Source organism: Siphateles boraxobius, unplaced genomic scaffold, assembly GCF_051911475.1.
Source record: "Siphateles boraxobius isolate OS27281-9 unplaced genomic scaffold, OSU_SipBor_1 66, whole genome shotgun sequence".
In the NCBI taxonomy this organism is placed as follows: Eukaryota; Metazoa; Chordata; class Actinopteri; order Cypriniformes; family Leuciscidae; genus Siphateles; species Siphateles boraxobius.
Genome location: NW_027509193.1, coordinates 1,554,233 through 1,570,897, shown reverse-complemented (window position 1 = coordinate 1,570,897; position 16,665 = coordinate 1,554,233). Strand labels below are relative to the sequence as shown.

Here is a 16,665-nt window from a genome sequence, read left to right as displayed (position 1 = left end):
TTTGATCTATCATTTTTACTGAGATCATGCAACACTGGGTTAAAAACAACCCAATTTGGGTTGGTTATTTAACCCAGCATAATGGGTTGATTTAACCAAGCATAGTTGATTCATTTTTACTATAGGTCTTTAAAAAAAAATAGTTTTTTTTTTCTTCATTAATGTCTATGGATTAACTTAAATCCTATAAACCTTTTTTAAATACGTGATACAACCACTGGCTTGCATGACAATTCCTTTATTTTCAATCATATTTTACGGTATAGTATATTTTATATAATTTTTAATACATTATTGCCAACATTTAAGCTTGTTCAACAAATATTAGAAGTAAAAATGAAACATTTATAAGTTATTGAAGTGTAATTGACCAGTCTCTGTTGTCCCATTTCCAGTTCGTGTTCAGCTGGGTAACTTCAAACTTCAGACCAGTGTTTCACTCATAGCCGAAATATGCGGCGACTGGCTCCATAACCTGTGCATAAACAATCAGTGTACAGTTCTGACAAAATATTTTAACATTATAAGTATTTATATTCTATATATTTTTGAATAAAATCATAACATTTTATGCAAGGCATTAGGCGTTTCCATCACACGAAAAGATCGACGCGACACTTGTTTAGGTGGCTCACATCGCAACCTGTATGTTTGTGGGTGTAAAATTAAACGATATTCAGCACAACAACGAATTTATATGAAATAAAATGTCCATTTGACGGAGCTTCACTGCTCTCTCCTGAAGAGGTTGTAAAAAGCCTGCGTTGTTACTTACGTCTAACCCGTGATCTGGGTAACAAAAGAAAACTACCCAAACACTGGGTTGTTACATCTGACCCAGGAGCTGACCAACACAAAAACTACCCAAATACTGAAAAATAACCCCTCCCCCCCCAAAAAAAATGACCAAAAAGGCTCAACCCATGCTTTGGGTAGAAAGAATAACCCAAGATTTTTTAGAGTGAAGAAAAATAATACAGATGTGCTTGAATCGGAAAGGATTTTAAATAACCAAGTAAGTCTGAGAAACACAAATTTACCAAAACTCCTCAGAGAAAATTCTTTTCTTAATAAGACTAGATTTGATAATCAAGTTGACCTTTTAATATGACCTCTCTGTTAATCTGTTTCACCACAGTGTTTTGCACATCAACGGTCTACACAAAAAGTGGAAAAAAAAGAAAAACCAACAGCTCTGCTGATTTTAGATGAGACAGACCCAATTCAGCGCACTAACCAGCGGATTAGAGAGTCACATACTATGAAAGACCTTCACACATCCCAGGACCCGGCAGTTAAGCGTTCCTGAATGGGATGAAGAGAATCACACACAAAGCTTCAGCGTCACTTTTGGATCGGAGCAGGCGTTGTTTGGCGTAACTGACCACAAATCTGTAAAGAACTGTATAATGAACCATATAAAATCTCTACAATGCCCATTCAAGTCTTTCATGTAGCTGTAAATGATTGGATATCATAGGTTTTGCTTTGACAGAACATTAACTCTGGGGCTCTTCAGGTTTTTTTGAAAGAAAAAAAAACGAATTTTTTATCTTTTTATTTATTTACTTCATCGGAATGGTACGAAATTTGGTAAAGATTTTGCCACCATGTAAACACACACACACACACACACACACACACACACACACACACACACACACACACACACACACACACACACACACACACACACACACAATCGTGGACATGATTCGAAAAAAGTTAAATGGTCCTGAAAAAAAATAGTCACACTTGTGCATCCCGTGATCAAAAATGACGGCATGGGAAATTAACGGGAGACAAATATAATGTAGAGGAAACGTTTGGTACTGTAGAATAAAAAAAATCTGACTGAAAGATCATTTTTTGAGATATCAACCTCATATTAGAAACACAACTTATGAGTTTAAATTTATGACTTTGATTTTCTTGCAGTTTTAGAATAATTTTTTTGGTGAAAATATATATTTCATTAAAAAAAACAATAAACCTAAAATTCTGAAACTTTGTAAAGTTTTTTTTAAAACTTTTTTTACTTTTTTCACTTCAGCAATAATCTGCTAAGCGTCGTCTTTGATAAAGAGATCAAACTTAAGTTTAAAGCATTCAATATTTATCACAGTTTAAGTTGGAAATTAAATTTTCAGGTCTATGCTCAAAAAGTAAATAAATGGATTATAAATACAGCGTAAATATAATTTAGTACCATAAAGTCCAATAAAAAATACAAAATATTAAATAAAAATCATTATCAAACTATAATAAAGTACATTTCATTGAAATAAAATAAAAAATTCGGTCATTTTTGAGTGACACGCGAAGAGCACCAGAGGGCTAAAACTATTCTTGCGCAGAAACACTGTTTTAAAGTGACACAAACCAATCAATACACCAAAACATCACACAATTCATCAAATGCATTGTTAATACGTACTGTTTTCCAACCGTAAATATGATGTCATTTTCTGGAAGATGATGTCATTAAGGGAGATTACAAAAGACTATAAGAAGTGAAAAACGGATTATTTAAAACAAAACCGAGATAAACATTTCAAACAGACCCTTAAGCGAACTTTATTACGGAAATATTATACTTTAAAAGAATATACTTAAGTGCGAACTGGATGTAATGTTTCAGACACAAATAACTGCATTTTAATTGCCATTAAATGAAAATGGGTTATAGTTTCACATTTATAAGTCAGTTAGTTGAACTTAATAGTGCTTATTTGACCCACTTAAGTACATCATTACATGTGTTTTCATATTTACTTGTCTTTGAAATATGGTTATGTTACTGTTGAATGACAAGCAATTATGGTAAACTAAAATATACTTTAATGAACTTTCTGTTGAAACTTGTAAGTCATGTTTTTTTCACTCCTTTTATTTCATTAACAACCGCAAGTGGTTTAAAAATATACTTTTAAGATCTGAACTACGCAACGAGTGCACATTAAACGCTTCTTTTTCACAAGACGAGACCAGAACAAATGCAACTTGAATTCTTATTCATAAATATTCTTAATCTAAAGCAGTTTTTAATGTTCAAAGCTCCGAGGCAACGTGTTGGCAAAAAAATAGCAAAATGGTCATAAATGAAAATGAACTCAGAATGTGACGCATCTGAAACTCTCAGAGCACATATATATATATATATATATATATATTTATATACGTACAGAAAGTGTCATGCTGAGCCATGCATTTCTGTGCATGGGTGGCCTCGTTTGGTCAAGAGAGACACCAATGTCAGCTTAAGGCGTTTGTTGCCATGGCGAAGGGTAGGACTTGGGAAGCTATCTGGCTTACTGGAAGCGTGGTTTATTGTTGACTTTCAGGAAGGGGGTGGAGGAGCCGTGCTGGTGCTGCTGGTGCTGGTGCTGGCGGCAGTGTTTTGGTTTGTGAGGTGTCCGTCTCAGGTGCCTGAGCTGTGTGTGCCATTCAGGTCAAACAAAAGACAGCTGGATGTGTGATACGGACAAACACACGTCACCCTTCACACCTTTCACCTGATACCCCTGACAGCACAGCACGCTTCATCAAAGAGTCAGGCGCTGTGAACAGGCCAAGTGATGAAATAGTTTGTGTAAAATATTGTTCACCCTCATTGTTGTGGGATAACTTTACAGCTTGTTTCCACAAATTTTATCTGTTAAAGGATTGCACTTCAGAATTCAAATTTGTTGCCACATGTAGTCCAAGATGTTCATGTCTTTCTTTCTTCAGTGGAAAAGGTTTTTGAGGAAAACATTCCAGGATTTTTCTTCAACGGGTTGAAGGTCCAAATTGCAGTTTCAATGCAGCTTCAAAGGCTCGACAACACGATCCCAGCCAGGGAATATAAGGGTCTTAGTGAGACAATCAGTCATTTTCTAAAAAAATAAAATTTGTGGTTAACAGTATATAAATGTGTGTGTGTTTTTTTTAGAAAATGGCCGATTGTTTCTCTATGGATAAGACCCTTATTCCTTATCGTGATGAGACTTTGAAACTGCAATTTGGACCTTCAACCCATTGGACCCCATTAAAGTCACTATATGGAGAAAAATCCTGGAATGTTTTCCACAAAAACCTTCATTTCTTTTCCACTGAAGAAAGAAAGACATGAACGTCTTGGATGTCGTAGATTGTCAGGAAATTTTTAATTCTGAAGTGACTAAAAAAAAAACTGAATGTTTTTGAACTTTCAGAGAACATTCAGAAACAATGTTTTTATAACTTAATGGGAACGTTAGCGAAACGTACTTTGAACATTTTTTTTGTAAGCTCACTTAGACTTCAGACTTCAGTAGGCTACTTCTTTATATGTCATTTCCTTCTGTCTGTTGAAATATGGTGAAAGTTTATTGCTGAATGTATCGACAAGCATTTATGATAAACTAAAACCCAATAGGATTTTTTCCTTTGGCTTTGCAAAACTTTCCTGATTCTGACATGTTTTGTTCATCATGGTAATCTTCACAAATGAACACAACTTATGAATTTTGAAACATAAAGGTATAGGCTATAAATAAACTACATGGTCACATGACTCCTATATCAGACAACAATTTCACTTTTTAGTCTATTAAAAAAACAGAGAGTTGAATTAGAATAGTTTGACTATAATCAGAACGAAGCTGTAGATGAGTTTACCTGTTCAGCCTGATGACATTTAATGTCTAGCCATTAGACACTTGTTATCAACCGCCATTTTCAAGACAAGTAAAGGCTTAAAAAAATCCCAAGAGGGCATTACTGATGTATTTTTTATAGTGAAATAAAACATGAACATATATTGGGATTGTGTTCACCACAGACCTTAATTCAGGCATTTAAACAAAAACAAAAAAACACAAAGAACCATAAGTGCTAAAACGCAACTCGTTTCCAGGTTTTGGAGTAAATAATAGCACAGCAGCATCCCTGCAGCACTCTAATATGTAATTTAATGTGTCAATACTGTACTTTAACCGTCTGTTTCTGTTTGTAACTTTCATCTGATTCCTAAACAAAACAAAACAAAACATCACGAACTAAGATGTAGTAGTCTATATAGTAGCTATGTGCTGTGCTGCCATCTATTGGTAAAGGCGCACAATCGCATGATCTACATTGTATCCTTTGCGCACTAGGACCCCGAAACAACACAGGCTGCAGTGAGTGAATATGGCAGACAGAGACAGATCCACAGATGCTCACAAACTCAATGTTTATCAGGAGCTGCTCAGGTAGGCTAACTGCCATCGTTTATTCATTGTGAAAACCGTTGTTTATTGTTTGTGCCAATGTAGCTCATTTATTTGTTCGTGATCTGCAGTAACACAAGTGATGATTACCCTCGTGTCAATGTGCTGAAAGCGAGGCACAGAACATGTGCTAGACAGCAGCAAACACCAGTGAAGGGCGCTTTCAAAACAAACACTTCGCGAAGTTTCGAAACCATTGCGAATCATTTATTTCGAATCAGTGATTCGTAGCACTTAAGTCACGTGATTTCAGTAAACGAGGCTCCCTTTCATCATAACTGTTTCGAAATGTTTCAAAGTTTCAATGGTTCAATTGGCTCTCCATAAAACAAACAAAACAAGCCCTACAATTTAATAAAATGACACATATGCTTATTGTAAAGCTTTTATAATTAATGGTATTTCATGATCATTCATTGTATTTAACAGAACACCTTCCATATTAAAACATAATGCAATTAGTTCTTAAATGTGTTTTAATGCATGTTTGGCCTGAGTTGTCCTTGCATTTGCACTGTTCTGACTAGCAGGCAAGTGAAATTAGTTTTTGTTTTTAGAAATGTTTGTTGTTTGCTAGTTTTGTGAGAAACGAAACTGTTCGAAACGTTGAGACCCGCTGTTGGCGTTCGAGCGCTTCGAAACAGCGAATCATATTGAATCATCACCATTGATTCAATTGATTCAAAGTTTCGAACAGTTTCGTTTCTCCCAAAACTAGCAAATAAGCATGCAAAACTTAGATCATGTGACACCTGTGTATGACAGAAGATGTTCTCAGTTTAGAGAAATTTCTTTGTTTACAGAATTTTCACTTTTTAAATATCTGAGGACCAAGTCAGATTTGTTTTCTTCCGATCACTGACTGATATGCTATTTGTGTCGCCCATTTTCATGGGTGTTTCAGCTATAAGCACTAACCTCCCTTAAAACACACATTATACACCTTATTATTTCAATAATTTCCTATAGTGAATATATATGCATTACACAGTAGAATTATGTCTTTCTTCTGAACCACAATGAATAAATCAAATGTCATTTCCCCAACGCCTCAGATTATGCATTGCATTGCATGCAATAATATTATTTTGTGGTGGAAATTACATTGCTAACATTTAGGAATGAAGATAATAAAAGTTATCACTCTGTAGGCTTGTTAAGGCTAATTTCATTGCTATAATAGGATTGCTATAATAGGTGCATATCTTAAATGCACACAAATAATATCTTCACTTTCAATTACTGCTTGATTGAAAATAATGCACAATACAAATATTCTGATCTGAAATATTAACCTTATTTTTCTCATATTTCATTTTAAGCATGCTCTGGTGAAAATGACAGACATGGACATTCATAATCTTTATGCGATCAGTATTGAAGTCTTTTTATTGTTTCAGTTTCAGTCTTTACTGTTTTTTTAATAAAGTAAACAAAAGATTAACATTTATATTGTTAGTGATATTCAAAGATGAACACTTACTGTACCTGAAAAAACTTTTGAAAAAACTAAAACATTTGGTGAAAAAATCATGTTCGGATATGGGTGTCAAATATGAACAAATATGATTTTTTTGCTCAGTTTGGGCCTTTGAATAAAAATGAGGTGTTTTGTTCTTCCTCTAGTGTGAGCTTCAAATTCTCCCTATATCATACTACATGAGCCATAAAAGGCTGATGTGTCATACATGATATAAAACAAAACACTTTTGCATTTATTTATTTTAATAGTTTGTCTAAAGGCTCAATAAATCGTTCCATTTCAAATCATGTTTTTTCAGACTATTATGTCATATGTCAGGTTTACAGGGTTCCAATTGTTAAGTCTGGATTTATGTTCTGTCACACATGCATTAGTTATATTTGCATATTTACATTTTTTGCATTTCTTTATATTTGTGTTGGCTTTGAATGCAGTCCATCAGAGCTGTTTGAGGCGAGGTCCCGGAGCCATAAGATACCAGTGAAGGGTCAGAAAGACTTCCTGCCGGATGGGTCCGAGAAGCAGACGTCCCGTCTGCAGCAAAGTCTGGACGAGCACTGGACGCTCCTGGCTGAGGAGAGGGTGGAGAGACTGTGAGTGATGTCTTAAAAACACACGCTCAATTACTGAACAGCAAAGCTAAGCTAAAGCTGATGCGTTTGTGTTTCCGCACAGAGGGAATCTAGTGAAAGCTGTCTGGAGCCCTGAGGAAAGACAAGTGGAATTGCAGTCACCAGCAGTGAGTCCATGTCAAACATTAAATGAAACATTATCTCCATCTGTTCATAGTCAACTGTCAGGCCCTGTTTACACCTGGTATTAAGATACGTTTTGGCCGATCTGATCACAAGTGGATGACGCTAAATACATGTGTAAACGGGGTCTGAAACGTTTTGAGCTTGTCCACTTTTGACCACTTCCAGAGGTAGTCGAAAACACATTTGACCGGATTGCTTTCGAAGTGTAAATGCTTATGTGGTCCAATGTGTTCAAACAGCCACCAAAGACGTCTTCTCTACGCCTACTGACATAATGAGGAAACAATATGGGAAGATATTTCATGTGTTCTAGCTCAAGCACCCCTGGTGCAACTAATGAAGCCCTTGATTAGTTGCATCAGGTGTGCTTGAGACTACACCTGTTTTGCAGATTTGTGCTTTTGTGAGGGATTCTGTTCAGGGGGTTGAATAATTTTTAGACTGCAGTCTAATTTTCAGTCGAATTCGGGGAAACCACTTGAAACATTTGTTGTGTTGAGCTATTTTAATTACTTTTGTATGATTTGTTCATTGCAAATAGATGAAAGTCTGTACATTTTGCCAATAAACCTGATTTGCAGTGGGAGTTTTGATTACAACTGTAAATTGCGTGAGCTTTCTTCGTCCATTAGATTGAAAGATCTGAAAAAAACCCATACATTTACCTCTTCCATAGACCCTCCCCTCGAAGAAAGTGTTTGAAAGTGGACAAAAGAGACGGATTAAAACACCAGGTGTAAACGGGAATGCGTCTCCCTCGTATACTTGTGAACGATCGATCAAAACGCATCTTAATACCAGGTGTAAACAGGGCCATTAGAAATTATCATGTATTTTTGCAGGGGAAATTTTGGCAGACGATGGGTTTTTCAGAGAGAGGCAAGCAGTACCTGCGTCCTGAAGAGGCTCTCTACCTCATGGAGTGTGTGAGTGGACATTTCAATTCTCATATTTATATCACGCTATAATCTTTTATTATGGGAACTGTATATTTATGCAGTGAGGCAGTCTTCAGTGTCACACGATCCTTCAGAAATCATTCTAATATGCCAATTTTCTGCTCACAAAACATTCCTGACTATCATCAATGTTGAAAACGGCTTAGTATTTTTGTGTAAACTGTATCTTTGCAATGTTTTCCTCCTAATTCAGGGCAATGTGCAGGTGTTTTACCGGGACCTTCCGTTGTCCATTCAGGAGGGATATGAGCGCTTTCTCTCTGGTGAGACTGTGACTCTTCATCAGTATCAGGTTTGTCTCCAGTGTCACCTGATAACAGAAAACACTCTAGGTGCACTCAGTATTTTTTGCTGTTAAAAATATTTTGCACTTTCAACAAATAATATACATAAGTCACCGTCAGAAGAAAATTCCAAACCACTGAAACAAAGAAGAGGAATAATATACTGGTTCATAAGTGTAATTTGTCTTCCTTCATTTAGGTTTTTGGACATTTAAAAAGGCTTGGGTATGTTGTGAACAGATTCGACCCCAGGTAAAAATCATGTACTTATTTTCAGTACAATCAATTGCGCTGGCGTGTACCGAACTGATATTTCACTACAGTATCCAATAAAAGTTGTCTTTCACACAGTGTAGTCCCATCCACATATGAGAGACAGCTGAATCTCCCGGCATCATCATGTGACAAGCAGAGAAAACAGCTGAAGAGGAAACGCTCTCAAAGTCCTGTATCGAGGTACACGTCATGTCTTCTTCAGCTCCTGGATGCTCATGTTGATGAACAATTACATAGTTACAATTTTTGATTATGATTTTTATTTTTAGGTGTGTATAGTAGAAGCGGTAATACTTAACATACTCTATATAGGTACTCGAGATTAACATGAGATTGGCAGAAACTGTGTGTGTTATGTGCCCTTTAAAGTGAAATCGAAGGAATTGGTGTTACGTCATTTAGAACAAAATCAGGCCAAAAACAAAGTTCGTTTAGTGTTCATTTCGGGAGTTTGAAACCGCTTGCCAACACCTTCGAACTACCAGTGGTCCGTGGCGATGATGTAATAGGTGGGTGTGGCTCTGAGACTTAAATTTAAATTTTATTGTGACGTTTAACCTGCGGGGAAAAAATCAAACCGTGGAAACAATTTAAAAGCAGCCCGACTTTGCAACGCTGGTCGCAATCAACACTTTTCGTGCTTTAATCGTGACAGTCGTAATAGATTCTGTTTAATTGTGCAGGAGCATTTTTTTTTTCAATTTGAGGGACATATTTGTTTATTTTGGTGGCATTTTTCCCCCAAGCCCCTGTTAATTTTCCTCCAAACTCTACTTAACCCACTGGTGCTCTTCGCATGTCGGTCAAAAATTACAGAATTTTTTTTTTTATCTCAATGAAATTTATGTACTATATTTTATATTAATGTTTATGTTATATGCTATATGCTTATGCTATATTTATGTTTTTTATTTAATATTTTGTATTTTTAGGGGATTTTTATAGTACCAAATTATATTTACGATGCATTTATAATCCATTTATTCACTTTTTGAGCAATTAAATTTCCAACTTAAACTGTTTTGAAAAATGCACAAAAATACTATTTTAAATTTTGACATGAAATATATAATTTCAAAAACACGTTTTACTCTCAAAACTGCAAGAAAACCAAAGTTGTGTTTCAAATTTGAGGTTGATATCTCAACAAATGAGCTTTCAGTCAGATTTTGTTTAGGCCGCAGTACCTAACGTTTCCACTAGATGAAATTCGTCTCCCATTAATTTCCAATGCCGTCATCTTGACGGCGAGAAGCACAAGTGTGACTATATTTTTCAGGATCATAAAACCTGTTTGAATCATGTCCATGTTTTTTTTGTGCGTGTGTGTTCACATAGACCACTTTACCGAGTTTCGTACTATTCCGATGAAGTAAAAAATTAAAAATGACAGAGGAGCATTTAGTTCTAACTCAATATTCTCATCTCTGTCTTGATCGGGCTCAGTGACAAAAAGAACACGGCACCAGTGGAGAAGACGACAGCCGAAGACCAAAGTAGCGATCTAGTTAAGAGCAGCGAATCGACTGATGCCTCTGACAGGACGTGGTGGATGGAGAGGGATGTCCAGCCTCCACCTCCTCAAGCCCAAAGCGCAGCTCCTCGCTGGGACTTCAGCAGCATCTCTTTCCCAGACCTGGGCTCTCGTAGGAGTCGCTCCGTGTGCCTGGCGTCCCCAGACCGTAGCCTGTTACCCGGCGCTCTGGAGGTGGGCGACTGTGACGTGGCTCCGTGGCTCAGCAGACTCAACATGAAGCAGGAGAAGCTGTCGTGCCGGGACAGGGAGCGGCAGAGAGAGCGCGATCGCTACCGCAGGGATGTTAACAGCGACCGAGAGGTGCGGCGCTGCAGGAACTGGATGGAGTATTTCCAGCTGCTGGAGGACAGGAGGAGACGGGGACAGAAAGACAGACCGGCGCATCTGTGGGACAGGGAGGTGACGCCGCTCACTCAGCCCGGCCAGTGCGCCTCGCACCGTAAGAAAACACTCGTGCAGTAGACGTTCAGTGACTAGATTCCTAAACGACAGTGTCAGAACGAACCTTGTCCTCCATTGTTTGGTCAAACAGATATCCTGTGTCAAACGTACAAGACCTGATGGGGCCACTCAAACTAACAGATTGCAGTTCTGTTTGGTAGGGCTGTGAAGCGATTAATCACATCCAAAATATAAGTTACATAATATATGTGTGTGTGTACTGAGTATAATCATTTTGTATATACAAATACACACACATGCATGTATATATTTTAGAAAAATGTGTTATTTATAAGTAAATATTTAAATATAAATTATATATATGTATGTATGTGTGTGTGTGTGTGTATATATATGTGTGTGTATATATATATATATATATATATATATATATATACATACATGCATGTGTGTGTATTTATATATAGAAAATAATTATGCACACACATATATATTATGTAAACACAAACTTTTATTTTGGATGCGATTAATCGTTTCACAGCTCTACTTGGTTTAGAAAATACACATCACTTTAATGTTAGGGTTTTTTTCCGTGAGTAAATGCATCAGCAGTCTGTGCTGGTGAAGCTAACATAAGAATAAAGAAGCATTTGTTTATTCTTTCTAATAAGGTTTATTACATGACTGTATCAAAATATTTAAAAAAATAAATAATATTCGATTTGTTAATATTAGTTAGTGAATATCATGATTTCACAATCAACAATTGTTTATAGTATTTATTAATCTAGTTTAATAATAAATATTATTTTTCTAAATGAAAAAAGAAAGAAATGTAAATACATTTAGCAATAAATTAATAAAATAAATTTGTATTAACAGTTATTTTTTATTGTTTATACACTATCATAGTATTTAATAATAGTTTGAATTAGCTTTTATTTCATTTTGATTTTAATTTGTTTAATTCCAGTATTTTAATTAATTCTTTAATTAATTCTTTTAGCCATTTCCATATATCCTTAATTTATTTTTATTTCTGTTTTTTGTAATATATTTAGTTTTAGTAATTTTTGTACTTCTTTATTTTCAGTTAACTGCAAAGGATTTTTTTATTATCTTTGATTACATTTTCTTTAAAAAAAAAAGTATTTTATGTTTAATATCTGTAGTTTTAGACAACAACAACAACAACCAAACAAGTAATAAATTGTTAAATGAAGAAATATAATATGATATAATAACAGTGTTAATATAATGTTAGTTCATGCTTGTTCATAATACATTGAGTATTAGTAATTCATAGTTTTAATGTTAAAAATGTATTTGTATATAAATTAGCCTACATTGATATTAATTGTTCATGATACCTAATGCATTAAGCAATTTTATTGTTAATGTTATTTAAAGGGTTATTTTCAATGTAATTTTTTTATACCATGTACAAATTATAATTTAATTATATTATATGTAAAAAATTAGATATTTGTGAAATACATTTTTAGTAGTTAAAATAGGTTCGTAATGATGTTTTTAATTATTCTACAGTGAGGTTTCAGTGTCAAACAGATAAAAACTAGATAATTAGGTTTGTCTGATATATGATCTTGGTTTCTGTGCTTAGAAAATGTAATGTAAATGTTTGTGAAAGATGCTGTTATTGCCTCACTCTCACGTGACATTCATCTTTTTTGTATTATTATGGTGCAGGTGAACTGCTGGACCAGATCAGCATTGTCAAGTCTTCGAGCTGGTCTGAGGGGGTTTCCAGGTGTATAAGCCCACCTTTACTGTCCTGTTGACATATCATATTGAGGGATGAAATGAAACGCTGTCAGAGTAAACCTGGTAGCTTTCTCCCCAAATTGACAGAGAAGTCAAATAAGCCTTTGAGATGATTGAACTGCTGTTTTAAACAATCTATTTTTTTGTCAGATTGTCCCCGTCAGACCAGTGGAAGATTAGTTTTGATGTTTACCAACCGGACACGGTGTCGGAGTTTAAAAAGAGCCATCCCGGAAAGCCTTACAGCCGCATGTGTGTCTGCAGGTAAACACTGACACAATACACTGAAATTATTCCAGTCATTCATTACGTGCTTTAATGATTGTCTTTTTCCTGCTGTGTTGGTTTTGTTATTTTGCCTTAGTTATACAGTGTCTGGATCACAGACTGCTGATTCATGCTGGGAAATTGGTTTTAAAATGTTTGAAATATGCTATTTGGCCTCATAATATGAGCCGTCTGTGATGTTTTTACCCTTTTAAACATTTTTAGGATTAGACATAACAAATTTAGTAATAACTGGAAAAATCTTTTACAGCTCAAATAAATACAAATGTTTTAAAGTCCCCCTGTGGCAAAAATCAAGCTTTTAATGTTGTTTATACATCTATGTGGTGTTTTTAATATGCTTTAAGACAAACCATGTGTAAATTCATAAGTCGACACCATTACTGAGTATTTTCTTCTTAAAACTGCAGTGAACCAAAGACCGTCTCGAAAACAGGGTTTGAAATCGCTGGTGTTTCTGACGTCACAAACTACCTTGTAACCAATCAGATCAACGTTTGATCGTCAACCAGTGGATCTCTGAGCTGGTGTGAGTGAGTGGAGGCGGGGCTCATTTGAATATTCATAGAACCGTGTATAATAAATGAGGAAAGGGTATAGAGTTACACTCTAGCTATTTTAAAACATAAAAAAAAATTTAAATGTCATTTTGGGGATCAAAGATGAATTTTAAGGGATACAATTATAGACTACAAGGGGACTTTAACAGAAGAAATAATGTAAATGCTAAATGCTAATTATTAGCTTTGCAATTTTGCTGTTAAATCCTCTAAAGTATTATAGTGGTGGTCCTGAATAGTAATTTTGACAAAACTTTGGGGTCCCTAAGGCCAACTTTATAGCACAAATTCATTTTTGAAATGGCTATAACTTTGCCTTTGTCATAGGAACAAAATTCTTAGTATACGTAATTTGCTGATCACAATCAATATCTTACATTAAGACTTCATCCGTTACAGTAGTGGCCGTTCTGAAATGTACTATGCCGTTTTTTCACTACTCCACCCTTAAATTTGGTCCAATTCTTACCAAAATAACAGAATTTTGATGTACCCTTTCCTTCAAAAAGAAGCGATTAGATGCTATATCCTGGCCAAACTTTGATCAATCGAAACGAAACTTGGTACACTTTGTCAGCACCCAGCTAGATCTGAGGGGTTATGTGTAAGTTGGGGAAAAACTAGCACATTATGAAAATGGCTATTTTTGCTCAGAACTTTTGAAATCTTTATTAGAAAGTCAAGATCTTGGTGTCTGCAGATTTGAATCCCTCTATACCAATTATGCCAAGATCAGACATATTGCCTGTCCACCATTCATGTCCTTAAGGTACCTGAGGAGTTTGATCACAGCGCCACCTAGTGTTCCAGAGATTTTTGCAAAAACGCTTAACTTTTTAAAACATTGTCCATATTTTGTTTTCTGAACCTTGACAGCTGGTTGAAAGCATGTCTTCCTTGTGTCGCCCAGTGATAAGCGACAAGCACCAAGTAAAATATCACTTTTTCATGTAAAAAATGCACTTCTTTTAAATTAAGCAAACCATGGTGTATGAGTGGCATGCTGTGTAAAGCAACAGGTTAGCGGTTTAAAAACTGTTTGATCAAATCCAGTATAATATGGCAAGTGTTAAGCCTTGTGAATTTTGCAAGGTTCATAAAGTTCCCTAAATAAAGTCGATGTCCATCAATGTCAATAATGGCCTTATTAAGTGCTTGGCCCCATAATTGCTGCTTTCAGCTATATTTATTATTATTATCATGTGACAAAAAAATTGACGAAAAAGTCCTGATCTGAGCATGCCAACTGATTTATGTCTTCGTTCATTGACAGTTTTGACGGTCCCGTGCCTGATCTGCATGCCATGAAGCAGCTGTCCTTCCAAAGTGGAGATGTCCCAGTAACGTTTGCAGTGGTGGATCATGGTGACATCTCTTTTTACTGCTTCAAGGATTTCAAACTTCCAACCGATGTGTATTAAAGGAGCATTTCTAAAACTTTACTGAAAAAATGTGTATCTCAGGGTATTAAGTGTTAGTTCACCCAAAAATGAAAATTCTGTCATCTTTTGCTCACCCTCGTGTCATTCCAAGAATGTTTGTAATCAAACGGTTCCCATTGGACAGTGGAAGTCCGTGGGAACCAAAACTGTTAGATTAACAACATCTTTCAAAGTATCTTCTTTTGTGTTTCACAGAAGAAAGAAAGTCATACAGGGTTTAACAACATGAGGGTGAGTAAATGGTGGCAGAATTTAAATTTTTGGGTGCACTAACCCTTTAATTACTTTTTTATAGAAAACTGTTAAGAATTTGCCTTGTGCAAGTTATGCCAAAACACTACACCAGCATTTATGTCATCAAAAATGTCTATTGTTTGGACCGAAAACATAAAAGCCTACTTTGGTCAGTTAATTATGTATTGTCTTCAGGACCATCTCTACTGGTTGGATTTCATTAAAATTGTTTTTATTGAAGAAACATTTAATTGAAAAAGCTTTCAGGGTATCATGCTTAAGTTTTGTTTTTGGCTTTGTTTCTGTACTCCATATTGGAAATAATATATGGATGTCTTGGTTCACATATATTGGTGATGGTGGTTCTTCATCATTCTCTGCTTATTCTTTACTGTGCTTCAGTGGAAAATCCGCCACAATACAACTATTCTGTTAGGAATGGGAAAGGTAGATGAGCATTTCAAATGGTCAAAGTTTGGCATTGGAATTAAACGAATAACTCAATAGAACGATTTGTTTTATCTGATGTTTATGAATCACAGTGTATATCTGGGTGCTGCCATGTTTGTGAATCCACATACCCACATCTCTGCATCTACATTCCTGGATGAGTTTCCAAGTTAAAATTGCATTTTGAGTTTGATCTATTTATTTAGCTAGAGCTGTCAATCAATAAAAAAATTGGGACCCACTTTATATATAAGTGTCTTAAACTACGTACTATGTACTAAACTACTAATTTGACACAATGCACTTATTGTATAAATACCAGTGCTGTCAAATCGATTAATCGCATTCAACATAAAAGTTTATAAATATCTATAAATAATTTGTGTGTGTATATATATAATATATATATATATATATATGTACGTATGTACGTGAATGTGTATGTACGTGTATGTGTATGTACGTGTATGTGTTTGTACGTGTATGTGTATGTACGTGTGTGTGTGTATGTATGTATATGTGTGTATGTACGTATGTGTGTGTATGTACGTATGTGTGTGTATGTACGTATGTGTGTGTATGTACGTATGTGTGTGTTTGTACGTATGTGTGTGTATGTACGTATGTGTGTGTATGTATGTGTGTGTGTGTATGTACGTATGTGTGTGTATGTACGTATGTGTGTGTATGTACGTATGTGTGTGTATGTATGTATGTGTGTGTATGTACGTATGTGTGTGTATGTACGTATGTGTGTGTATGTACGTATGTGTGTGTTTGTACGTATGTGTGTGTATGTACGTATGTGTGTGTATGTACGTATGTGTGTGTATGTACGTATGTGTGTGTATGTACGTATGTGTGTGTATGTACGTATGTGTGTGTATGTACGTATGTGTGTGTTTGTACGTATGTGTGTGTTTGTACGTATGTGTGTGTATGTACGTATGTGTGTGTATGTACGTATGTGTGT

At 35.5% G+C, this 16,665-nt stretch overlaps 1 protein-coding gene and 1 long non-coding RNA gene across 3 annotated transcripts in view; both read left to right on the top strand.

Annotated features, from left to right (window-relative positions):
- LOC143721338 (uncharacterized) overlaps window positions 1-16,665 on the top strand; it is a 135,603-nt gene that overhangs the window by 65,642 nt on the left and 53,296 nt on the right. The gene's annotated exons all lie outside the window — the stretch shown is intronic.
- Window positions 5,114-15,751, top strand: tsen54 (TSEN54 tRNA splicing endonuclease subunit). Of its 2 annotated transcripts, none has more exons than XM_077211592.1 (11): window positions 5,114-5,216; window positions 7,152-7,310; window positions 7,393-7,456; window positions 8,318-8,401; window positions 8,628-8,726; window positions 8,918-8,970; window positions 9,070-9,174; window positions 10,441-10,970; window positions 12,644-12,704; window positions 12,869-12,982; window positions 14,840-15,751. In XM_077211592.1, exons 1-11 carry the CDS (start codon window positions 5,155-5,157, stop codon window positions 14,985-14,987), a joined length of 1,479 nt encoding a protein of 492 aa, XP_077067707.1. In that variant the 5' UTR covers window positions 5,114-5,154; the 3' UTR covers window positions 14,988-15,751. The 2 variants fall into 2 exon arrangements, 1 of the variants encoding a protein (XP_077067707.1); XR_013196708.1 differs by having other exon boundaries at window positions 5,117-5,216; window positions 12,644-12,781.

What these genes read in the sequence shown, in the direction of transcription:
- tsen54 (XM_077211592.1), top strand. Translation starts at nt 5,155, where the DNA reads ATGGCAGACAGAGACAGATCCACAGATGCTCACAAACTCAATGTTTAT. An exon ending in GTGAACAGATTCGACCCCAG is followed by an intron (nt 8,971 to 9,069) that starts GTAAAAATCATG and finishes TCTTTCACACAG; the next exon opens with TGTAGTCCCATCCACATATG. An exon ending in TGGTCTGAGGGGGTTTCCAG is followed by an intron (nt 12,705 to 12,868) that starts GTGTATAAGCCC and finishes TTTTTTTGTCAG; the next exon opens with ATTGTCCCCGTCAGACCAGT.